General features: G+C 54.5%; 1 protein-coding gene across 6 annotated transcripts; it reads right to left on the bottom strand.

Moving 5' to 3' along the window:
* Positions 1–4,321: 4,321 nt before the first annotated feature.
* On the bottom strand, positions 4,322–23,896 carry KCTD15 (potassium channel tetramerization domain containing 15). Of its 6 annotated transcripts, none has more exons than XM_045381067.3 (7): positions 23,169–23,896; positions 21,408–21,506; positions 19,648–19,740; positions 18,847–19,022; positions 13,149–13,293; positions 8,535–8,840; positions 4,322–7,295 (listed from the first exon to the last, which is right to left on the bottom strand). In XM_045381067.3, the coding sequence occupies exons 3-7, from the start codon at positions 19,711–19,713 to the stop codon at positions 7,137–7,139; spliced, it is 852 nt and encodes a 283-aa protein (XP_045237002.1). In that variant the 5' UTR covers positions 19,714–19,740; positions 21,408–21,506; positions 23,169–23,896; the 3' UTR covers positions 4,322–7,136. The 6 variants fall into 6 exon arrangements, with proteins under 6 accessions (XP_045237002.1, XP_045237003.1, XP_015296408.1 ...); XM_045381068.3 differs by having other exon boundaries at positions 21,408–21,503; XM_015440922.4 differs by having other exon boundaries at positions 23,630–23,896.
* Between the last annotated feature and the right edge of the window lie 172 nt (positions 23,897–24,068).

Raw genomic sequence — 24,068 nt, 5'->3', positions numbered from 1 at the left:
GGGCCTGGGCTCTGTCGGGACTGGCTGTTCTGTGTAATGGAAAAAAAGACAAAATCCCAAATGCAGCTGACCCCTAACCCCTCTCCTTTGTGTGTCCCCGGGAGTGTGCCTGCCTCTTTCTCTGGGTCTCTCATTAGAATTTCAGAGAAGCTTCCTTTGCTATGGAGACGCTAGTCTTGAGGCCTGAGAGGTGGTTCTGTCTACATGCAGATCAATGCATTTGGGGTAATCCATGTTCCGTGTCATGACGAAGTGGAAAACTGCAATGTGGTCTCTCTTCCTGATAAATTTACAGCGCCTCAAGTACACAATTGAAAGTAAACACTTCCTGGCTGGGCACAATGGCTCACACCTGTAATCCCAGCACTTTGGGAGGCCAAGGTGGGAGGATCACTTGAGGCCAGGAGTTCAAGACCAGCCCGGCCAACATGGTAAAACCTTGCCTCTACTAAAAATACAGTAATTAGCTGGGCATGGTGGTGCACACCTGTAATCCCAGCTACTCAGGAGACTGAGGCACAAGAATCGCTTGAAGCCAGGAGGTAGAGGTTGCAGTAAGCCAAGATTGCACCATTGCACTCCAGCCTGGGCAACAGAGTGAGACCCCGTCTCACGGGAAAAAAAAAAAAAAAAAGGAGAAGAAAAAAAGTAAACAATTCCTGTGCATATAAACAAATGTCTGCTCGTAGCCTTGTGAGCTATCTTGCCCTCCCAAGCACCTGCAGTGCTTGGCACATGCTGGCCACCAATAAATGGTGCTCTTGGGTGGTTGGGAAGATAAGGATCTTTGCAGGGCAGCAGGGACCCTTTGATAATCAACATCCAAAGCCTCAATAGATACATCAGCACCCCTTTCCAAAGCATGACTTTTCCTCAAAAAGCAAAAACTCTACTCAACATATCCTTCCACTGGGGGGTGGAGATAAAAACACAGAAGGTTCTCTTTCCCTGTGGGTAAACAGTTACCAACAGGCAGTCGTGCCTGGATGCACAACCTCAGGGGTGGGCCCATCCCCAGGAACGAGCCCCCAACTCTGCCTGCAGCTTCTAGGTCTGTGGAGCTGACCGTGGGCCCGGCAGGGCTCTGCTTGTCTAGCTTTGGGGCTTGCGGAAAGAGAGCTCCTGAACCAGATCCAGGGATTAGCCTGGGATGCGGCAGGGTAGGCTTCTCTGGGGCTGGGGTTTCCCTGCCACTGAAAGCTCACAGAGAAATGTCCCTGGGCTAACAGAAGCCATGTCTGCGAGAACTCACTGGTTGTGAGATCCGGAAAGAGCAGGGACACGCTCTTCTTTTCTGACCTTCAACCTTCCCTGGGGTTGTGTTCCATTTGGGTCACCTTAGAAAACTCTGGTGCTTCTAAGAGAACATCAGCGCTAGTCTTGGTGCTGGCAGGAAGCTGTCCTTAGCTGTCACCAACACTTTTTTCTGGCCAACATGGTAAAACCCTGCCTCTACTAAAAATAGAGGAATTAGCTGGGCGTGGTGGTGCACACCTGTAATCCCAGCTACTCAGTAGCTGGGATTACAGCTACTGTAATCTTGGTCCACAAAGCATCACCTTACCTCAACCAGTCCTCCAGAGAACATCGGGGCTGCCTAGAATGTGGTGACAGGAGTAAACTCTTTTTTTTTTTTTTTTTTGAGACGGAGTCTCGCTTTGTCACCCAGGCTGGAGTGCAGTGGCGCGATCTCGGCTCACTGCAAGCTCCACCTCCTGGGTTCACGCCATTCTCCTGCCTCAGCCTCCGAGTAGCTGGGACTACAGGCGCCCGCCACCACGCCCAGCTAATTTTTTGTATTTTTAGTAGAGACAGGGTTTCACCGTGTTAGCCAGGATGGTCTCGATCTCCTGACCTTGTGATCCGCCCGCCTCGGCCTCCCAAAGTGCTGGGATTACAGGCGTGAGGCACCACGCCCGGCGTGACAGGAGTGAACTCTTAATGGAAAGGGGTTCTGGAGGGAATGTTTCAGTGCCTCTCTGCCCTAGTTAGTGAATTTAGCAGTTTAACCTAAATACCGTTGTTTCTGGATAGACTTCCTCCAAGCAGGTGCCCTAGACCATCTTTTGTCTCGGGCTTTAAGTTGGACATTAGAGCTTTATCTTTGTGATGACTTTGTAGGTTTCTCTGGATACTGACAAGAAAGTTCATTTGATCTAATGAGAAATCTCTCACTAATAAAGGCAGGAGCTGCTTTTGACACATATGCATCAACATCATCCTTCTATTCTTACCATTTTTTTCCCCTGTTTTTTGAGAAGGAGTCTCACTCTGTCACCCAGGCTGGAGTGCAGTGGTGAGATCTCGGCTCACTGCAACCTCCGCCTCCCAGGTTCAAGCAATTCTCCTGCCTCAGGCTCCCAAGTAGCTGGAACTACAGGTGCGCACCACCATGCCTGGCTAATTTTTCCATTTTTAGTAGAGACGAGGTTTCACCATGTTGGCCTGGCTGGTCTCGAACTCCTGACCTAAAATGATCCACCCACCTCGGCCTCCCAAAGTGCTGGGATTACAGGTGTGTGCCACCGCCCTGACCCTATTCTTACCATTTGTTCTAAGCATATCCATTTGTAGATAATTTTAAAATTTGTGGCAGTTAACGATGTGGGTTTTTACCTTATACAGTGACCCAGACTCTTCAGTGCAGGTAACTCCACATCAAATCTCCCATCAGAGATAAGATGGCTGCCAGCCGCTGATCTCCAGGTGAGGGCAAGCCTTCTCTCTACAATGAGTCTTCTCCTTTGGGCGGGGTTGGGGTGAGCAAAGAGAGCCACCCACATTCTCGTCACACATGTGACAAGACCAATATTACCTGACTGACTTGCGCCTCGTGGCTAAACACATTTGCCAACCCCCCTTGAGATGTCCATCAAACTGTGACATCCTACTTCCTACAACAGCTACATCAGCCCAGAGGCAAGACTCCATCCAGGCCAGCGGCCGCCTTCTCTGGCCATCAGTTGTCCCTCTAGCTCTGTCGAGACCTCCCTATTGTTTTGAACTGAGGCAGTTTTCCTGCCTCCAACTGAATATCCCCTGGCAGTTCCCATTTTTGTATTTTCCACCTGGTCATCTACTTAGGAGAAACAGTATCTTCCAGGGCCAATGCAGCCATTTTCCTGTCTCTGGAGAATCAGGAGGGAAGGCAGGGCTGAGATGGGATGGGGCTATCTTGGCAGACAGCATTCCCCCAAGAACGTGGGTTGGCCTCCAGGGAGGGGAAGAGAGCAGGCTCTGATGGGCTTAGTCAAGTTAAATATTCTCTTGGTCAGTGGCTTAATGGATACAGTTTCCCCATTTCTCACATCTGTGCTTTCCCTTTTTTTTTTTTTTTTTTTAGATGAAGCCTCGCTCTGTCACCAGGCTAGAGTACAGTGGTGAGATCTCGGCTCACTGCAATCTATGCCTCCCGGATTCAAGCGATTCTCGTGTCTCAGCCTCCCAAGTAGCTGGGACTACAGGCACATGCCACCATGTCTGGCTTTTTTTTTTTTTTCTGTAATTTTAGTAGAGACGGGGTTTCACCATGTTGGCCAAAGCTGGTCTTGAACTCATGACCTCAGGGGATCCACTCACCTCGGCCTCCCAAAGAGCTGGGATTACAGGCATGAGCCACCACACTCGGCTGTGCTTTCTCTTTTTAATTTTATTTTGAGACAGGGGCTTGCTCTGTTGCCTAGGCTGGAGTGCAGTGATGCGAACATGGCTCACCGCAGCCTCAACCTCCTGGACTCAAGTGATCCTCCCACCTCAGTCTCCTGAGTAGCTGGGACTATAGGCACAGGACACCATGCCTGGTTCATTTTTAAATTCTTTTGTAGAGATGGGGTCTCACCAAATTGCCCAGGCTTGTTTTGAACTCCTGTGCTCGAGCAATTCTCCCGCCTCGGCCTCCCAAAGTGTTGGGATTACAGGCATGAGTCACTGTGACCCGCTCACTTTCCTTTTTTCAAATGTGTTAGTGGTTTGGTTCACAGATATATACATAAGCAAAACCAACATAGTGCAACACGCTCATCACAGCCTGAACACTTGAGTCCAGGCTTGGGGGTCTGGAGAGGTGAAGGGAGGCCATGCCTGTACCACCTTCCCCACCAGATCTGCCAACAGCATATGCACCGAGCACATAGAGACCACACTGCTGCTCTCTGGTCGGTCCTCAAATCAGGAAGCTTTGGGATTTGGGACTTGGGATGTTAAGGTCCTATTCAGTAGCCACACCAGGTCCCAAGTGTGGGGAGTGGTGGTTCCCGAGGACTCATGCCGGAGTACCTGATTGTGGCTGCTTCCGTGAATTACAAACCAAGGGCTAGAGCTGTAATTTATAAAATATCCTTTATTTATTCTAAGGAACAGTCAAGCAGTAGCTTTAAAAAAAAAAAAAAAGACACATTTTTTGAAAGATATTATTAGTGTTGTGACCTGGCATTGGGCCCCCAGTGAGTGGGACAGTGGCTGGGGCCACCTGCTGTGGCTTTGGGAGTTCTCTGTACTCACTGGCAGGGGTTTGGTGGGAAACTGGGAAGCTTTGGCACGGTTCTGTCCAGTTGCTTATAATCAAGAATAATGAGTTTTGAGGTTTACAAAGAGCAGAAGTAACATTTATACTGCTGGCATTTGACAAAAGATTGCTTATAATATACTCATTCCAGGAAGTGTAAAAATGCTTTAAAGGAATGATAATTTGTACTTACTGTTTATGGGGACTAGATATATTAGAATTATAGCATCATTATGGGAACATAGTATTTCTCTATAAATTCAGAAATTCTCTGGTTGATGTAAAATCATACTTCCTGGTTTTACTTAGTTAGTAAAGAAATAAATAAATTAGAGTAACATTTAGTCAGGTAGTTACTCCTTTTTCCCCTTCTTTATTAATAAATTTTATTTTTAGCACAATGATTTACCCAAAAAGAGAGTTTGAGAATGTTCGAGAATCTCTACCACTTGGTAACCATGCTGGCTGTTATATCAGAAAAATCCATAAACACACACAGCAGCGAGCTGTTTTCACAAGACTTCCTTGCTAATAAACACAACACTTTCTCCTCCACTCAGATGGGAGCCTCAGATGCCAAAACGCAGATGTGCCAACTATAGGCTCGTTGCTAAGCAAAGAAACCTATCAAGTTTGTCCAGCAAATTCGATTGTACAATGGAATGGCGTCTGCTCTGCGGCCTTGGACAGGGAGTGGCTGGTCTGTGCGGCTGTCCCGAGGCAAGTCGAAGCTGGTGGCCCTTAGGGGGCAGGTAAAATGGTTCTCATGGGTTAGAACATAAGGGCTTTGAGAAAAAAATGCAAAAAAGTCTCATTAAAATTGGAGGCCTATGTGAATCTGTTTACATAGAGGCATACTGAGATCTCATTCTGTGCTCAGGTGAACTGCAGGTCTCACGCTGGCAGCACGACTCGGCCCCCCCCAGCTGGCCTGAGCCACCGCCTGCCACCTCCTCATACCATTACGTGGGGGTCTAAAGAGGACATCATCCCCAACCAAGGAACAGTGAGAGAGAAAATCCCAAACATTTAAGACAGGGTTCAAAAGCACCCAGACGCCTTCTGTCTCTTTCCCAGTTCCCATCTGGCTAGGGGCTGTGAATCAGGATTCAGAATCTGTGCTGCCCGGAGGGGACAGGCACCCAAATGCAATAAATAACACCAAGCTCAAGACCCAGCGACTGACCTTCCCCCACCACCGCTGCGGGTTATTCCTCGATGTGAACTGAAGATCCAAGGGAGGAATCCATTCCGCCCCCAAACCTCCCTGCACAACATCGAATGCGGGAGTCCGGCTGCTTCTTCTGCACAGGACAGAGCCTCCAGTCTTTTGCTTGAGAGCATCATTTATGGCATGGACTGGGAACGCAATGTGTTCACACAAACGCACGACAATTGTACATCAGCATCTTTACAATATTAAAGGAGCCATATACAAGTCTACAGCCATTGTACACAGGATGGTGATGGCTGGGGAGCCCCGCCCACCAGTCCTCTGTGGTTTCTCCACTGGAGAACACTCCGGGAGCTGTCACAAGGCCGGGGGGGGCAGTGTCCATCTTTGGGCCTGTCGTGGTGGGGGCAGCAGGGCTGCAAGGACTCCTCAGGGCCAGTCCTCACTGGAATCGGGGTTCAAGAGCGCCAGGTCTGCCTGTGTCCAGGTCTCGTCGGCAGGCTAGTGTAACAAGTTTAATTAAAACTCTGTGCATATTCGCATGAGAAAACTGGAGCTGGGGATGGCTCCCTGAGCTGGGGACCTAGAAGACGCTGCTGACAGATGGGCCCCTTTGTGGTGGGGCCCATTCCTGAGGTAAGGTGCAGCCCTGAGCCTGGTCCGAATGGGAGGAGACTTCTCCAGCAGCCCAGGTGCCGGTCCACACAGACAGAACCAGAAGCCCCCGGGCAGTAGGAGGTCAGGTGACCTGGGGAGTGCAGCCTGAGCCCCCAACGGCGGCAAAGGTGAAGGTCTCAGGTGGTTACAGAGTCACTCAGCCCTCAGGCCCCCACCACTCTCCTCCCAGCAGCCCTGCAGCACACATCCCTGCATCTGTCCCGAGAGCCCCAGCCCTGCAGGCATCTGGGCCTGAATGCCAGGCAGCTGGTCCACCCTGTGGCCATGCTGCACGTCCGACTGAGAACTGAGCACCAGATAAAGAAGCGTTGGTCCTTGTCAGCCTCTCTGACTTTTGCAGTTAGGGTTGCATCCATTTTAAATACTGTAGAAAAATAAGCCATCTCGGACGCTAGGAGACCCGCCAGAGTCTGCCCTGCGTGGAGAGGGATAAACAGCTCCTCTGAAGTAGCTGCAGACGACTCTTCCAAACCCACCCCAGCAGGCCCTGGGGCCTCAGAGGATGCTGCGCCAGGCTGGGAAGCTGAGGGGCTGGGAGAGCTGGCAGCCGAGTTCCCACTGCTGCATCTTTGGGTCACATCAACAGTCCTTCTGCAGGCATGCCTCCAGCATCCTACATTCTGTTGCCATGACACCTGGGGCCCTGGTGCTTGCTGGGCCAGCTTTGGACCCTCTAGCCTCACCCTCAGTCTCATGCCCATGGCAAAGCATACACAGGCAGAACTCCCCAGCACTGTTTCCAGGTTCCTGGGGGGGCCCAGGTAGGCACTGAAGCAGGGCCTAGTCCAGGGGTTCCTGCTTGATCCGAACAGCAGTGGGGGCGGGCTGCGGCCGCCGCTCTTCCCGGCAAAGCACGTACTCGCTGAACTGGGAGGAGTCCACGCCGCCCCCACAGGACGCGGCCACGCTGAAACCCCTCTGGAACAGCCGCTCCAGGACCTGCCCAGGAAGAAACAGAGGTCATCAAGGCCAAGCTGCAAGAGGACACCTGGCTTGGCCTGGCAGGCAGGTGGGTGCCTGCTGGAGCAGCCAGCCAGAGCACCTTCTGTGATGGTATCAGTCTCGCTCACCGACAAAGGTCCCTACAGAACCACGTGCTGGGTTCCACCATCAGAGGGACAGAAGTTGCCAGGCCCAGTGACCCCTCAGGTTACCAAACCCAGTTGGATGACCTCACCCAGGTCACCATTCTGCTGCCCTCAGGGCCTTGATTCCAGGAGGCAAAAAGAGCCTTTGGGTCCCTTCTTTCTTCTGTAGGGTGTAACCTGTGCCCTTTCTCCAGACACATGGCCCCAAGCATCCTGCCTAACTGAGTCCTGCCCCAATAATGGAGAGTTCCCTGTCCTTCAGCCTCTAGGCATCCAGTGGCTTCCCTGAGCTGTGCATTCCAGGTAGTTTGAGGCCTGGGGGCACATCAGCTAGTGGGAGCTCTGGAGGGAGAGAAAAAGGAGAAATCTTCTCAATATTTGAGTCTCTGCAGGCATCCACAACTATGTGGGTTTGTGTCTCTGTGAGGGTGAGGTCTGATGACTGTGTGTAACACCTGTCTCCTGCAACTAGCAAGTTCTGACCAACAGGCTGTGGAATGCATGCATGGGGGGACCTCTTCCCTGCAAAGCCCATTCTACCCTAAACCGGAAATGTGCCAAGCTCTTGGGTCTGCGAAGATCTGTTGGAAAATAGGCCCTCACTCCATCTGAGCTGTCCAATTCTTGGACCCATCCAGGAAGAGCCGGTCCAGGGATTCTCTTGGCAGCTGGTGGGTGCCTGCGGCTCCCAGGTCAGCAGGCAGAGGGAAGGGGCTCCAGGCCACCTTTCCATTCAGCCTCTGTCCTGCCTCGCCTGTTGCCTGGGTTTAATTCGAATCCAAAGTCAGAATGTGGGTGTCAAATGAAGCACACTTTGTTGAAAATACTCTGGGCCATTTTTATAGAACATCCTTTTGGAGGGAAAAAAAAAAAAGTTCAGATCGATTTTTTTAAGTCCATCCCCCAGGCACCATCATTTAATTATGAGAGGGACATAAATTATGCATCCACACATTGTTGCCTTTTTTGTAGGATGGCACGGAGGGCTTCACCATTTCAGGGATCGCGCCTCCCTCCAGCTCACTCTGCCCCTGGAGGGCTCCGCGGACACCGGGGGTGCGGCGGGGAGGGGGCAGCGCGCAGCCCTCACCTGTACCGAGTTGAGCCGGCAGTAGCCGTTGAGCGGGAAGCGGATGACGTGCGTGGGGTCCTGGTTCCAGCCGGCGTTGACCGAATTGCACATGACGTCTCCGGTCTCAGGGAAGACCTCCTCGATAAGGGCCTTCTCGCCGCTGAGTGCGATCCGCTCGCCCAAGTCGGGCGTGACGCGCACCACCAGGCAGTCACAGGCCCGGCTGCGGCGTCGCTGCTCCTGCTCCTGCTGCCAGCGCTCCAGCTCGCGCACCATGGGCTGGAGCTGATAGTAGCGCGCCTCCTCGTACAGCAGGCTGAAGTCCTGGGGACAGGCGCACAGGGTGTTGATGTAGGTGTCGGGGTAGGGGTGGGTGGGGGGAGCGGGGGAAGGGGGAGGTGGGAGGCGGCCTGCCGGTTCCAACCAATTCTGCAGGAACTGCGACTCCCAGGGCATCGTGTGGACTGGGCCGGTTGCACCCATTGTACAGATGGGGCAACTGAGTGTTTGCAAGTATAAGGAACCTAGCTTGTCCCAAGGGCAGCCGCTGATGTGCACCTGTGCCAGCCCCCCTGAACTCTTCCATCTGGCCCCAGGGACTGGGCAGTGAAGCCTCCCCATGGAAAGACCGGAAGCTCCACTAAAGGAGGAGGCTGTGCCTATGCCTGGGGACCTGCTGCTGCCTTAGAATCCCACCGAGAGAAGAGATCATGCTGGGCACAAGGCAGCCGGCCTGTGCCCATCCTGGAGAAGCTCACAGCCCACCTGGAAGCAAAAACAGTTCTTCTCCAGCCAGGCCTGCCTGGGTCAGATTTTCACCTTTATCATCAACCAGCCCTGAGACCTCTAAACCTCTATACCTCACTCACTGAACGTCTCAGTTCCTTTTTTTTTTTTTTTTTAAAGACAGACTCTCTCTGTCACCCAGGCTAGAGTGCAGTGGCTCGATCTTGGCTCAAAGCAAACTCCACGATTCTCATGCCTCAGCCTCCCAAGTAGCTGGGACCTACGGGCGCCTGCCACCACACCCAGCTAACTTTTATATTTAGTAGAGACGGGGTTTTTCCATGCTGGCCAGGCTGGTCTTGAATTCCTGCCCTCATGTGATCCACCCGCCTCGGCCTCCCAAAGTGCTGGGATTACAGGTGTGAGCCACTGCACCTGGCCTCAGTTCCCTTATGTATAAAATGGATATAAACAACCAGTTCAGGGAATTAAAGTGAGGATCAAAGGATGCAAGATGTGTCAAGTGCCTGGTCCAGCCCCTGCCCAAACAAGCAGAGTGTGATAAAGTGTCCAGGGAGGGGAAGCCTGCCCCCTGCCAGGCAGCCCCCTTCTGGGCAGAGCAGGCTCACACAGACCGTCCCTCAGGCACTGATAGTGGCCCCATGCCCCGGGTCACATATGCACACCATACACGCTCACCCATACCCACCCCACCAGGAGTGGCCAAGGTCCCATAGGTCCCATGACTCATGCCTGAGGAAGAGGCAAGGAAGCCCAGCCCCCTGACCTACAGGCCCTAAGTCCCTTCCACCTGCTGGTCCTGGCTTTTGGAACTGCCTCCAGGGAGGCCTAGATTCTAACCCTGACCCCTGAGCCTCTCATTGGTCAGTGGCCCCTCCTGCCTCTTCTGCCCCATGCAAGGGTTCCTCAGGGCTCTATCCTGGGCCTCTGCTCTCTCCACTCTCACTTGCTCCTGAGATTTTTATTTTATTTGTTAAGACAGGGTCTCATTCTGTAGCCCAGACTGTAGTGCAGTGATGTGATCATAGCTCTCTGCAGCCTTGAACTTCCAGGCTCAAAGGATCCTCCTGTCTCAGCCTCCCAAGCAGCTGAGACTACAGGCATGAGCCATCATGCCAGAATAATAATAATAATTATTATTATTTGTAGACACAAGGTCCAGGCTGGTCTGGAATTCCTGGGATCAAATGATCCTCCTGCCTTGGCCTCCCAAAGCACTGGGATTACAGGTGTGAGCTACCTCTCCTGGCCATTCTCCTGAGATTTTAAATGATAACTGCATACCAGACAATCCCATCTTTTGTCATGGCCCAGAATTTCTCCATCTGATGCCCCACCAGCTTGCCCATGCAGGGGCAGAAACCCCACTCCCACAGCCTGGTCCACCCCGGGCCTCGACTTACCAACTCAGAATTCAAGCCACAAGCCCCGGGGCACCCGCAAGAGGCCCTTTACACTGCCACAACCACATGCTTTTGCTTGCTTGCTTGCTTATTTATTTATTTACTTACTTACAGAATTTCGGAATTTCGCTCTGTTGCCCAGGCTGGAGTGCAGTGGTGCTTGCTTACTCACTCACTCACTTACTTACTTACTTAATTTCGCTCTGTCGCCCAGGCTGGAGTGCAGTGGTGCGATCTTGGCTCACTGTAACCTCCGCCTCCTGGGTTCAAGCAATTCTCCTGTCTCAGTCTCCTAAGTAGCTGGGACTACAGGTGCCCACCACTATGCTCAGCTCATTTTTGTATTTTTAGTAGAGATGGGGTTTCACCATATTGGTCAGGCTGGTTTCAAACTCCTGACCTCAGGTGATCCACCTACCTCGGCCTCCCAAAGTGCTAGGATTACAGGTGTAAGCCACTGCGCCTGGCCTTTTTGAATTAAAAAAAAAATTTTTGTATAGACAGGGTCTCGCTATGTTGCCCAGGCTGGTCTTGAACTCCAGGCCTCAAAGGATCCTCCCCACTCGGCCTCTCAAAGTGCTGGGATGACCGTAGTGAACCACTGTGCCTGTGCTAAACAGAAGTCTGATGTGCCACCTTGCGCCATCTTCTCTATCTCCATCCCGGTCCATCCAAAGCCTCCACCCAGCCTCCCTTGGCCTGGGGAAGGGGCCTCATCCATAATTGCCTCACTGCACCCACCCCCACCCCTCCCTGCCTCCTTCCCCACACAACAGTCAGAGAGATCTTCCCAATTTGCAGACTTAACTGCCCTTCCCTTGCACACACCCCTTCCACTGCATTCAGAGTTAAATGCCAGGCACTGGGCCACCCGCCAAGGTCCTAACATCAAACAGCAGCCTCCTTTCCTGCCCTTCCCCTCCCAGGCCATAAGGCTCCAGGCTTGATACCTTCTTTCCAGTTCTGGAATGCATCAAGCCATCTGCCGCCCCCATCCCCTGCACCAAGGCCGTCACACCTGTTTGGCCCCGTTCTGCCTTTACCACCCAGATGAACTTTGTGTCTTTCAAACCCACCCAGCCCAGGTCACATGGAATTCAAGTTCAGTATCTGTCTGCCTCCTAGACTGTAAGTGTTGTGGGGCAGGGCCTAATCTGTGTGTTTCACTGTTTTCAGCCTGAATTCAGTGGCTGGCACCCAGTAACTGCGTTGGATGAAAGACAAGGCCCCAGGGCTACTGGTCCTTTGAATAGAGGATGGAATGAAGGAAGGAAGGACAGATATTTGCTAGTATTAGTATATGCCAGTGTACCCTAGGTCTGAGTTTCCTTCCTCCCAGGGTCCCTGACACGTGAGAGGGGCTCACCACTGAGGCAGGACCCAGGGAACCAGGTCACCTGCCCTGACGGGCTCACCCTGAGACCTGGAGGTTACCTTGTTTAAAGGGTATCTGTTTCGGTCATCAGGGCTTTTCTCCCTGCAAATTGCCCAACACGGAACAGACTTTTTTTTTTTTTTTTTTTTTTTTTGAGAGAGAGTCTTGCTCTGTCATCCAGGCTGGAGTGCAGTGATGTGATCTCGGCTCACTGCAACCTCTGCCTCCACCTCCTGGGTTCAAAAGATTCTCCTGCCTCAGCCTCCCAAGTAGCTGGTGTTACAGGCGCCTGCCACCACACCTGGCTAATTTTCGTATTTTTTTAATACTTTATTTTTCAAAGTCTAATTACAGCTATCCTTTTATTTTTTTTCTTTTCTTTTCCTCTTTTTTTTTTTTTTTTTTTTGCGATGGAGTCTTGCTCTGTCGTCCAGACTAGAGTACTTGGCCCACTGCAACCTCTGCCTCCTGGGTTCAAGTGATTCTCCTGCCTCAGCCTTCCGAGTAGCTGGGATTACAGGCCTGCCACCACGCCTGGCTAATTTTTGTATTTTTAGTAGAGACAGGGTTTCACCATCTTGGCCAGGCTGGTCTCAAACTCCTGACCTCATGATCCACCCGCGTTGGCCTCCCAAAGTGCTGGGATTACAGGCGTGAGCCACCGTGCCCGGCCTAATTTTTGTATTTTTAGTAGAGATGGGGTTTCACCAAGTTGGCCAAGCTGGCCTCGAACTCCTGACCTTAAGTGATCCACCCACCTTGGCCTCCCAGAGTGCTGGGATTACAGGCATGAGCCACCGCGCCTGGCCGATGGAACAGATTTATGAACCTCTAACTACTATATCGCTGGCACGCGCCCATGTTTAAACACGACAAATGTTCAGCTGGGGTATGTTCCGCAGCTTAATTGTTGTTATATACCCTGATAAATAAGCTAAAAATGTGAGAAAACAAAATTAGTTTAGAAAAACTGATTTAGCCCTCGGCTTCATCGTTTAACTTTTTATGGTTACCATGACAACCAGGGGTCCATTTATTAAGTCACAGCGTCCCCTGTGTAATGCCATCGCACAGGCAGCGCAGGGGGGCCGCCAGCCATGGACTTACCTTAAAGTCATCCGGGAGCAGCAGCTTGGACGTCCGCAGGAAGCTCAGGACGTAGCGGAAAATCTCCCCATCCCGGTCAATGAAATAATGTTGCTTCAAACTGTCCAGGACGATGGGTTCAGTGCCATTGAAGAGGCGGCTTATTCTAGGAGAGACAGGTGAGGTGGGATGTCTGAAGGATGGGGCCAAGTCCACCTGTCTTCCCACGCCCTGCCCCCATTCCTTAGGGCCCACACGGCTGGAGGGGCGAGGGACCTGACGTAGGTGACTCTGGAAGTGTTCCAGGCCTGGCAACATCTGCACACACCCAGGGCAGCCAGGCTACAGTTGACAGGACACACCACACATCCTGCCTACACCCGCGAGTCACAGCCAGAGAGGGGCACACCCAGCTGTACACACCAGCCCGCCAACACATGTTATGTTACAGGCCTGGAAAGCAATGGCAAGACACAGGCACCTTATCCCCTACACACAAACCAGCTGGTCACAGGCCTGGTGCACACACCCTGCCAGACAGATCCATCCAGAAAATGCACATGAACCATCCAATACCCCTGCCAACAGCTACACACCCAGTAAACCAGCCAGGACATACATCCTCCCCACCCAACCCATGTAAACAAGTGTGAGACACAACAGGCCTGTGCAACAGGCACGGGGTCACACGGTCCCTTCCTTCCCAACACACACACATCACGCGGACCCAGACACATCCAGTAAAGGACACGCACCTGTCAATACCAGGTACCTAGAGACATGACGGCACAAATCCCCTACTGCCGCTCACTCAGGGAGCCCACAGGGAGAAAACAGAGGCAGACAGGAGGGATGGCAAGTGTGCCACGGTACACACAAGCAACAGGGCCCTTGCACACATGCCACAACACAGACATACACACACACCAGTATGTACACACACAGAAAAAATGCACATACATGCGCCACAGTGCATACATATGTGCACACATGCTGGAGTGTATGCATACCACACCTAGTGGTGGGGGATGGGGACTGGAGAGAAGGCAGGTGCCGGTACCCTGTCCTCTGAAGGGCAGTGGTTCTAACAAATGCAAGACCGGGAGAAGGGTCTTGGGGAGCCCCTGATGCCTGTCCCTGTCCACTCCAGGGAGAAGGAGCCAGGTCTCAGAGCCAGGACTGATACCACCTCCCCAGTGCCCAGAGCGGCCAGCTCTGGTTTGGAAACTGCCCTGGCAGAACCCAGGTCGAGCTATGGATAACTAGGAACCCTAAAGAGGGGTGGGGATAGCCAAGGGCTTGGCTTGGTGTTCGAACAGGAGGGAGGTTGGCATTGTTTCCCCAAAGGCAGCACCACCACATCCTTCAGCAGGCAGGGCCACACTCCTGCCCAGCTGGACCCTGCCAAGGTGGCAGCTTCTCTGCACAGCTGGGAGAACAGTAGCTCCAGCTTGGGACCCAGGCTTCCGAGCCTGGCCTGCACACAAGCTGGAGCCTAAACCCTTCACTCTCTGCCTGCACCAGCAGGGACCCCTGCAGGGATGCCCCCTGTCCCAACAGCAGCCCATTCCTCTGTCCACTCCAAGTCAGCTGCCTCCAGGGTCCTGCCCCACTGCCACCTGCACCCAGGACACACTAGCTGGGCAGGAGCTGAGGGGGTTAGAGCACCCAAGTCTGCCCTCAGGGCCTCCCGTCCACACCATCCTATGCTCTTATGGCCTGGAACACTCAATGCATCAGCCATGATGGTCTGTCCAGGTATGGAGTCTCTGGGAACACAGTGCAGATTTCTGGCCTAACAGGGTAGTATAAAGGACACGGTTTAGCTGGGCACCGTGGCTCACACCTGTAATCCCAGCACTTTGGGAAGCTGAGGTGGAGGATTGCTTGAGGCCAGGGGTTCGAGACCAGCCTGGACAACACAGCAAGACCCCATCTCTACAAACAATTTAAAAGTTAGCTGGGTATGGTGGCATGCACTTGTAGCCCGCTTGGGAGGATGAGGTGGGAGGATCACTTGAGTCCAGGAGTTTGAGGTTGCAATGAGCCAGGATCACACCACGTATTCCAGCCTGACCAAGAAAGCCAAACACTGTTGTTTAAAAGAAAGAAAGAAAAGGGCAAGGCTGTCTCATGGATGGGCATGGGGATGTCAGAGTCTGCTGTGAGCCTGAGTCTGTGGAACCAGAGCTGCAGCCACCCAGATACAATTCATCTCAGAGCTGTAAAAGCCGAAGAGCCCTGTCAACCCCCTAGGCCTGGTGACAATGGCACTGCAGGTCACAGCCCCTGCTGGAAAGGCTTGTGGGTTCCACAGCTGGCTCCAGTTACAAAGGCCCTAGGACCTGGCCTAGCAGAGCGTGGGCATCCAGATGTCAGAGTGAGGGCCACCCGGCATTCCTGGAGACAGATGGGTCTGGCCCAGGCTGCCAGATACCATGGGCAGTGGTTGGCAAGTGGCTGAGGTCCACGTGTGGCACCGGTAGGAAGTAAGAGCTACATCCACAGGGGAGTCAGCAGATCCAAACCCTCGGCCTCTCTGGGAACTCTCCCCACCATTCCCAGTGGAGCGCCAAAGTCCATGTAAGCAGGCAGCATTCTAGGCCTGGCTGAGTTCCCGACCCTTCTGACGTCAGGTCTGGCTGAGGCTCTAGCTGGTCCTGTTGGTCTAGAAGACTCCTCATGCACCCACATTCCAGGGCTGGATAGGTTCTAGGCTGTCTCATTGGTCCAAGTTTAGAAGGTTCTCCATCTGCCTTATTTCAGGACAGGCTGATTCTAGATCTTTCCATGGTTCAGTGTCGACTCCTGGATCAACCGGCAGCCATACAGCCTCTCCCAGGACAGAGGCCTTTCATGCCCTCGGCGTCCAAGGCTGCCAAGGACGTGAGCAGGTTGAGGAAAGGTGAGGATAATCACCATGGAGGAGCCCCCAGCCATTCTCAGCCCTGCAGGTGTGAGTTCCCAGCTCTGTCAGGGGCTCCACATTCCCCGTGGAAAACGGCCCAGGTCACCCCCTGAGAGAGGCTGCAGGGTTTGAGGCGCTGGCTTCCGAAGTCCTCCACGGAATTAGGTGACCAGTTCATGCTGCAACAGCTGGGACCCTCAGGGACAGAAAAGATGCCTCCAATCACCCGCCCTGTGTGCACAAGGGGGAACATCAGGACGGCCTTCGTCTTCTTGTTTATTTCCTTTTTTTTTTTTTTTTTTTTTAAGCTCTGGCTCCAATTTCCTGGCTGTTTCAGGCACGAGGCTTTAAGAGTTCTGAAGCTCTTGACCATCTTCATTTGATGCTTCCCACAGTCAGGATGGATGTCAGAGTGTGGCTGTGCTGGCGGCATCTAATGGGTGTCAAGCAGGCAGGACACCAGCAAGGGGGCCGGCCCAGGGAGTCCACTCCCAGCCCCGGCTGCACTCAGCTGTCTCAGGTGAGGACCAGTGACTGTTCCTAGGCAGACCAGACGAGGCACCCGGCACGAGGCTCTTCAGCACCCAGGCCACCCCGACCGCCGAGACCCAGAAGTCCAGGCAGAGTTCCCGGTGGGAACTGAGGGTGGAGGTCCCAGCTTTTACAGTGCTGCCTAGGGCAGGTCATCACCACCATCCAGAAACACCCTGAGGACCTTAGCACTCTTAGTCCTCCATCTCCAGGTGTCTCATAGATCAGTGACACTAGGTGAGATTGATTTTTTTCCAGAATTGGTGGCAAACAGTGCTTGTATTATAATAATTCACTACAAGAAGGACAAGAGAGATCTGAGGGGCTCTTGCCAGCACAGCTGCTTGACCCACTTCTCAGGCCCTCCGGCCCCCTGGCTCCTGATTGTCCTACAGGTCACACCATTCCTGATCTCTAGTCCAAAGCTTCAGGCCTGCAGAGCGCCCCCATGGCAGCCAGAGGCCATCCAGGCAGAACAACAGGTTCACCTTGAGCCCCAGCCATGGGGAAGAACGAACATAGACTGCCACCCCTTGGGCACACCAGGAGGGTCCCAAGTGCCAGATCACAGGGCCACAGGGGCCCTAGCTCCCCATGAGAGCACACCCTACATCGCAGAGCAGAGCAATGGGTGAGCAGCACAGTGCGGCTGGGTGAGGGGAGATGGCCCCCTGCCCTCGGCTCTCAGGCAGCAGCCAAGAGCCCAGAATGAGAAGCCCCTCCCACCCGCCTCCCCCAGGGCCTGGGCTGTGATTACTCCAGACAGGAAACTCTGATTTCAGGAAACACTCTTCAGAGAGGGTTGTGGGCAAAAGTTTTATGAATTTCACAAATGTCGTCAACCGATTAAGGGATGATCTATCTCAAACAACTCGGAAATGCCGCAGAAGGCAAAATGGAAATTAAATAAGCAGAATCCATCTCCCATCCTAGACAGGGCTCTGTGAGTGAGCACACAGGCCGATACTGCTCACCTGGCCCCGTGGCTCTTGTCCCCACCCCACAAGCCCCAAGGCCACAGGACCCCAGGCTAAGTCTCTGTCCACCTGGGGTACTGGAACACCAGTCACCATCTGCACCCTAGACTCTCTGAATTTGGAACTAGACACTGCATCCATTTCCAGTTTTTCCTCCTCAAGGGACCATGCCAGCCCCTGCACAGACTCCCCTGCAGCCCCAACAGGCTCAGAAAGCCACCGCCACGTACTACCATCCTCCCTGCTCTGAGCCACCACACCAGTGACAATGCAGCCTGCCACGTATGCTCCCCAGAGACGATCCCTCAGTGTCTGGGGGATTAATTAACGTCTCCTGTTATTTTAAATGCGTAACACAGGGGTGATGCCCGCAGTCTTGGCCATCCCACGCTCAGCCTTCAGCAGCCCCGGGGGAGCGGTGACCGCCTCTCTGTGCCAGGAGCAAACATCCTCGGCTGAGCAAGCTGCTCAGAGACCCACCCCACCTCGGGTCAGTCCTGCTGCCGTGCCAACGGGGAAAGCAGGTCCCTCACCCAGGAGAGAAACGCCCTGCAGGGAAGAGCAGGAGAGCTGGCAGCACCCAGCACCCTGTACCTCTCGCAGGCCAAGGGCCTGGGCAGCCTGTAAGTTCAGCAGCATGGAGGGTACCTGTGAGCCCCCAACCAGAGTCCTGGCCTGAGATCCTTTATCCACTGCTGAGGTATGTGGTTCATTCCTAGTTAGTCACTGCAACACCAGCTCCAAGGAAAGCCTGCTGCTAGTCTCTAGGGCCCAGCAGTGGCCACCGAAAATGACAAAGATGACACACTGCTGCTTATCGCAGCTCCTCCTCCCCCCGCTTGTGAATTTCCCAGGGGTGGAATAGGAAATAGGATTAAATACCCACCCCCATAACCCCAAGACTTACCTACTCAGTATCACTCACAAATGACCCTCTGCAGAGGCCAGGCCTAAGTCTTCCTCCAGAGGAACCTTGAAGGTACGTGAGACTACCCAGCCCGCTGCTGGCAGGCTCAGGCAGGGCTGGCTCTGAATAAGCCCTAGGCCCCTGCAGGTGGGTCAGGAGGTGCACCTTGCACTACCAATGCTGCCAAGTCAGGGTCACAAGCCTTTGTGCACAGCAGCTTTCAACAGGCAGATTCGCACTCCCCAACCCCAGCTCCCTCAGGCTGTGTCAGCTTGTGCACCCTGGAGAGCCTGGTGGGTGGAGTGACAGGGGGGAGAGACCCCATCCCCCAGGCAGCAGATTACAGCTGCTGCCCTGACCCACACATGCCTGATGTTTCAAGGGGCTTACTCTTACCTGGAGTCAGGGTACTTGGTGAGCGTGGCCAGGCTGCTGGTGTACATGTGGCCGCCCACATCGATGTGCACAGGTGCATTGGACTTGGTGAGCTGGGCTGGCAGGGGGATGCCCTGGGCCGCCAGGGGAGACACAGGCGACCGGGTGAGAGACAGCCGGGACATGTTTCCTCCCTCCTAGAGATGAAAATAAAGCGGAACACAAGAGTTTCTCCACAACATGGCCATGCACTCCCTTTATCGCGAGTGTGATCACAGATCTAATCAGATCACTTCTGCCGGTGCCTGATCACATATTCAGCTGACAAATTATGGCCACCACTGTAATTAAGTGTATTTGCATCATTTTCTTCAAAGTACCAGAGGGAAAAAGAAAGATGCTTATTAGCAATAAGAAACCAAGAAAAAAAATTTTTCAAGGTGTCAGCCTCCAGGGGCATAAAACAAACTGCAAAATTCTAATTAAAGGTCATGGGCTTATGTGTTAGATGTGAAATATCCCCTGACAAACGAATCACCAATTTGTGAATTGGGATTCAGGGGTTTTTTGCAAGTTTGTCTCAGTAACGAGACACCTCTAAATTAGTGACTTCCTCAGCACCTAAGGCGTTGAGTTTTATACATGTAGTAAATTTCACATCAAATTAAGAGCATTTTTGTTTCAAAAATACATAATCCTACAGCCAGTCAACAGCCACCTTGAGTGTCATGGCCCCAAGGAAGGGCAGCCAGTGAACAGGTGCTGGGGAAGAAGGGAAAGAGGGGACCCCTGGTGGGGACCCAGCCCACCCTGCAGGCTCACCGCGGTGCCGGTGCTGCCGTGTGTGTGAAGCGAGGACCCGCTCGGCCGCTCCTTGCGGTGAGGCATCTAGGCTTCCATCCCTGCCCAGAGTATCTGCGGGAGGCATCGACGAAACCAGAGAAGGCTTATTCCTCATAGTCATCTACCATGGAGTCAAAGACACTTAGAATCGTTCTTTCTGCATGCTCTCTGAGACCCTGCGAGGTCCATGCAGCCCTCCCTGATTGACTCCACCACCACTATCTCTCTATCTGTCTCCACACCCCGAAGCAGGCCTCCAGGCTGTAGCAGATGACACACATACACATGCACACACACACGGTCACACTCACACATGTGTTTTCTGGGCAGCTCCATGTCTGCTAATTCGGCTAATGACAGCACTGAAACATATGCTCACCATTATTGCCCCAAAATGTTTCAGAACAAATCAGATTTTCCTGGTATTTTTGTTTCAAGCCATGTTACCAAGCGTGTCTCCTCTTGCAAAAGCCTCGTGGACCAAGGCTCAGAAAGCACCCCTCACCCTCCATGGGCCGGGGAACCTAGGACCTCTCTTAGTACCATCCCCATGGTGATAAGATACAGCTTGCATCTGCCCCGACACAGGGAAGCCTTTATGCAGAAGTCCAGGCACACGGATAAGGGCAAGTCACCTGGGAAGCCACCTCTTCTCTGTGGCTCCCAATAGCAGAGAAAACCTGTCTTTGTTTGCCTAGTCTGCACCTCACAGTTTCTCCCCAGACTCCCAGAGTGGCGTTGTCTGTGCCTAATGCATTCCAGACCCCTTGCCATCACATACCCCTGAGGCATCAGGAGATGGCCAGGAGGAAGCAGAGAGCAAGCAGATCAACCAATGGACCCTTTCTACTGCTCCTCCCCAGAGGCACTCAGTGACTCTCCTCCGTGCTGTAGCCACCTGAAATAAGATTGTCCCTCAGTCCCCGGAAGCCACACCCAGGGGCGCTTTGCAGGCCCTATGCAGGAGGAACAGAATTCTGCAGCCCCGTTCACTGATTTACAGCTGTCTTAAAAGGGAGGAAGGAGGAGATTTGCACGTGAATAGTCACCCCCCTTCACACATCCACAGACACTGGCTTCCACAAACCTACCCTGGACGACTCTTGAAGGTTTAATCTTTAAGAGAGCAACCACATGACATTCTTGGGACCCATGGGATTGCTTTTGCCCATTAAAACTCTGGGATCAAAATCTGTGCCTTGAAATTCAACATCCAATTTTAATCCAATGAGAATCAAATCCTGCAAACGTAAGCAAGGTTGCTCTCCTGTGACTTAGTCTGCCCTGAGTGCCCGGGGAAGTTTCCTGACATAAAACTGGGGTGGGAGGTTGCAATGGGCAGACAGTGATGTGTAATGTATACCCTCACTGGGGCCTGTGGGCTCAGGGTCCACTGCTTTTGGCATTCCTGAGTTCCAGAAGCTTAAAAAAACAAAACCAGGTCACTTAGCTCAAGGAGTTCCGAGAACCAAAACAGACCTCAGGAATGGATTATCCTGCCCTAGGAGGCTCTGCTGGGGGAGGAGTCAGAAGGGAAGACGTGCTGAGGATAAACTGAACAGGAAGGAATTCTGGCCGAAATTCTATCAAAGCGGACTGCAAGATATTTTACCCAATACCAGGACACTATTCCAAAGTGACATGAACACCATGCCCCCATCACAGAAGTCGATCCACCGTTCTTAGCCCCTTTTACCTCCCAAGCACAACCTGATGTTTGTGGCAAACCAGAAACTTACCGTTGGAAGCCCCAGGCTTTACGCCTTGCCGTGAATCTCCAAGGCTTCCCCCAACAAGCGCATCTGTGCAGGACCACGACCCTCTTTCCGAGACCACTGCTTAAGTCAGAAGCACAAAAGTGGGTGCAGTGAGAGATACAAGTTCATTCCACCAGCACTAGCATCAAACCCACCACCCAGCCCCAGTGCGCCCTGGCCCGCCTGTTGCAGGGGCCTCAGAGATAGTGGTCGGGAGGGCCCACAGGTTTCCAAACTGGCCCGGTAGTGACCCGCTTCTCCAGCTGCGGCGGGAGACCCGGGTCCCCGCCCGCCCGCCGCCGAGCCCCGCCCGCCCGAGCAGAGAGAAGTGAGCAGAATGCCACGCTCATTTACACACAAAATGATTTTGTGTCCCATTGCGCTCGCAGTTGTTCGGCTCTCTGGGGGTGATTAAACTGGCTGAGCTGCGGCAGCTTGAGACGATTTCACTAAATCGCTTCTTCGTGAAGTCGCTTTTTTGCTAAGCTGTTATTTTAACCATGAAAGGTAAACAGAAGGCGCCTCTCGAGCTCCCTTCGGCTCCGCACTCAGGGCGCTGGCCCGGGGCGAAAGTCCCGGGGGCCTGCACAGTTGTCCCAGGGGTGGCCCCCGAGAGGCAGGCGGGCCACCTGGTGCGCGCCAGCTCCCCCCCCTCCCTCGCCCCGCCGCGGAGCCAGCCGTCCGGTGTGAACTTAGGGGCGACGGGAGACGGCTGGGCCAGAGCTGGAGGCGCCGCGGGGCGGGGTGGCCGCGGCACCCGAAGCGCCGGGCTGGGCTGGGAGGGGTTGCGGTGGAGGCGGGGCGGGGACAAAGTTAAATCAAGAGGCAGACACTTGGAGACCACAGATGGGAAGCTCGCCTAATTAAGGACGTAAAAGCGCTTTTGTTCTCAAAGTTTATTGTTGCCGGGATTAAAAAAAATTAATTGAAACTAATGCTGTTATTCACTCGTGCAGTTAAATTCCTTCATGCACATTTGAGATACGGAGCGAAAACTTGAAGCTTATCTTTCTGCAGTCGGGGGTGGGGGCCGCCAGAAGACAGAAAGGCGCTGCAGCGGCGGGGGTCCGCCCCCGGGTGTGTTTGCGAGTGTGCCCGGTGCGCGCGTCCAGGTCAGGGGGTGCGGGCGGGCAGCGGGGAACAGGATCTGCAGGCGGCGATCCCGTCTCATCGCGGCCCTCTCCCAGCCCCAAACCCTGCGCGCCCGGGACCACCACCAGCGCGACAGCCCCTCCTGCCAGGTTTCAGACTCTTGGGGTGGGCGTCAGAGGACGCACATCTGTCCCGCTGGAGACTTTCTCTGATTTTGGGCGCCAAGCCGGGCCTTGTCCACCTCGAAGCCCCAATTGCGTGAGCCCGTTTCTGACCCCGGAAACTCGCCAGCTCTGCAGGGCGCTCGGCCCAGAACAGGGGCCAGAGTGCGGGGACCTGCACGCGCGCGCGCGCGCGCATACACACACACACACACACACACACACACACCGCGCGGCAGGAAGCTCCGAGCCCGCCCGCGTGGGGAGGGTCCACCCGCGGCCAGGACCAGCCCACGTGGGCAGCCCCACTCTCGCACCAGGCCTTTGTGCTGGGCGCCCCCGCGCCGCCAGCCCCCGCCGCCCAGCAGAGGGACAAAGCGGCCGCCCCCGCCCAGGTCCGGACCCTGGCCGGGCGACTTTCTCAGTATCGCAGCCACTTCGGGGACAGGGGTGCGCGGCGCTGAGCGGTGGCCGCCCGCGCTAGGCTTACCTCGGAGCCGGAGCGGCAGATCGGGCTCGGGCGCAGCCCCCGCCCCCCGCAGCCGCCGGTCTCGGGCGCCGGGCGCAGCTTCGCCGCCTATGCTCGCTGCGCGGGTCGCTCCGGTCTCGTCCTGGAGTTACTTTCTCTCTCGCCCCCAACCCTCCCCCCACCCACCCCTCCCGCCCCGGCCCCCGCTTCGCGCGGCCCCTCGCGGCGCGGCGCGCCGGGGCCTCCCCTCCCCACCCTCCCCTCGCCTCCTCCCCTCCTCGCGGCCGCCGCCGCCGCCGCCTCCTCTTCGCGCCGCTCTCCGGCTGCCCTCCCGCCGCTCCCACCTCCTCTCCTCCCTCCTCTCTCTCCGGCGGCCTCCTTCGATTGCTGGAGAGAAAACCAGCCCCCCACTTCAGCCCGTAGCCCGCGCCTCGCCGCGGCCCAGCCCGGACGCAAAGGGCAGCAATCCGGCCCCAAATTACCCAGCGCGAGCGGGCGCGCGCGGCGACTCCTGGCTCGGGGCTCGGCTGCGCCGCGGGGCAGAGGATTAGAGTCGCAATTAGCTCCGCGCGCCCGCGCCTGCCGCGCTCGGCGACAAAAACGCGTCGTTTCCCCTCCTTTCGCCGGGCGATCCCCACCCTCCTCTCCCGGAGCCCGCGCCTTCCCGCCGGGGCCGCGGCCAGGACCCTCCAGGGAGCGGTGCGCCCAGGCCCCAGCGCCCTCCGCGGCCCAGCCCCCCGCCCCCCGCCGGCCGGCCACGCGGCGCCCGGGCCTCCTCCGGGCTCGAGGAGGGGGCGGGGGAGAGGCTGATTTTAATCATTGTCATTTCATCTGATGTAATATTTCCCCGGGCGCTTTCAGCTGGGCATAAATTTTCGGCTCCCAAATAAGTAACACAGGGCACGTTTCTCACATTTCTTG

The sequence above is a fragment of the Macaca fascicularis genome, chromosome 19 (assembly GCF_037993035.2).
Source record: "Macaca fascicularis isolate 582-1 chromosome 19, T2T-MFA8v1.1".
Classification (NCBI taxonomy): Eukaryota; Metazoa; Chordata; class Mammalia; order Primates; family Cercopithecidae; genus Macaca; species Macaca fascicularis.
This window is presented reverse-complemented; position numbering and strand designations above follow the sequence as displayed.

Bases quoted from the DNA above. Each gene is read 5' to 3' on its own strand.
- KCTD15 (XM_045381067.3), bottom strand. From the start codon at position 19,713: ATGCCTCACCGCAAGGAGCGGCCGAGCGGGTCCTCGCTTCACACACAC. The intron at 19,023-19,647 runs GTGAGCCTGCAG...TTTCATCTCTAG, and splicing joins ACGGCAGCACCGGCACCGCG to GAGGGAGGAAACATGTCCCG. The intron at 13,294-18,846 runs GTAAGAGTAAGC...TGTCTCTCCTAG, and splicing joins ACCAAGTACCCTGACTCCAG to AATAAGCCGCCTCTTCAATG.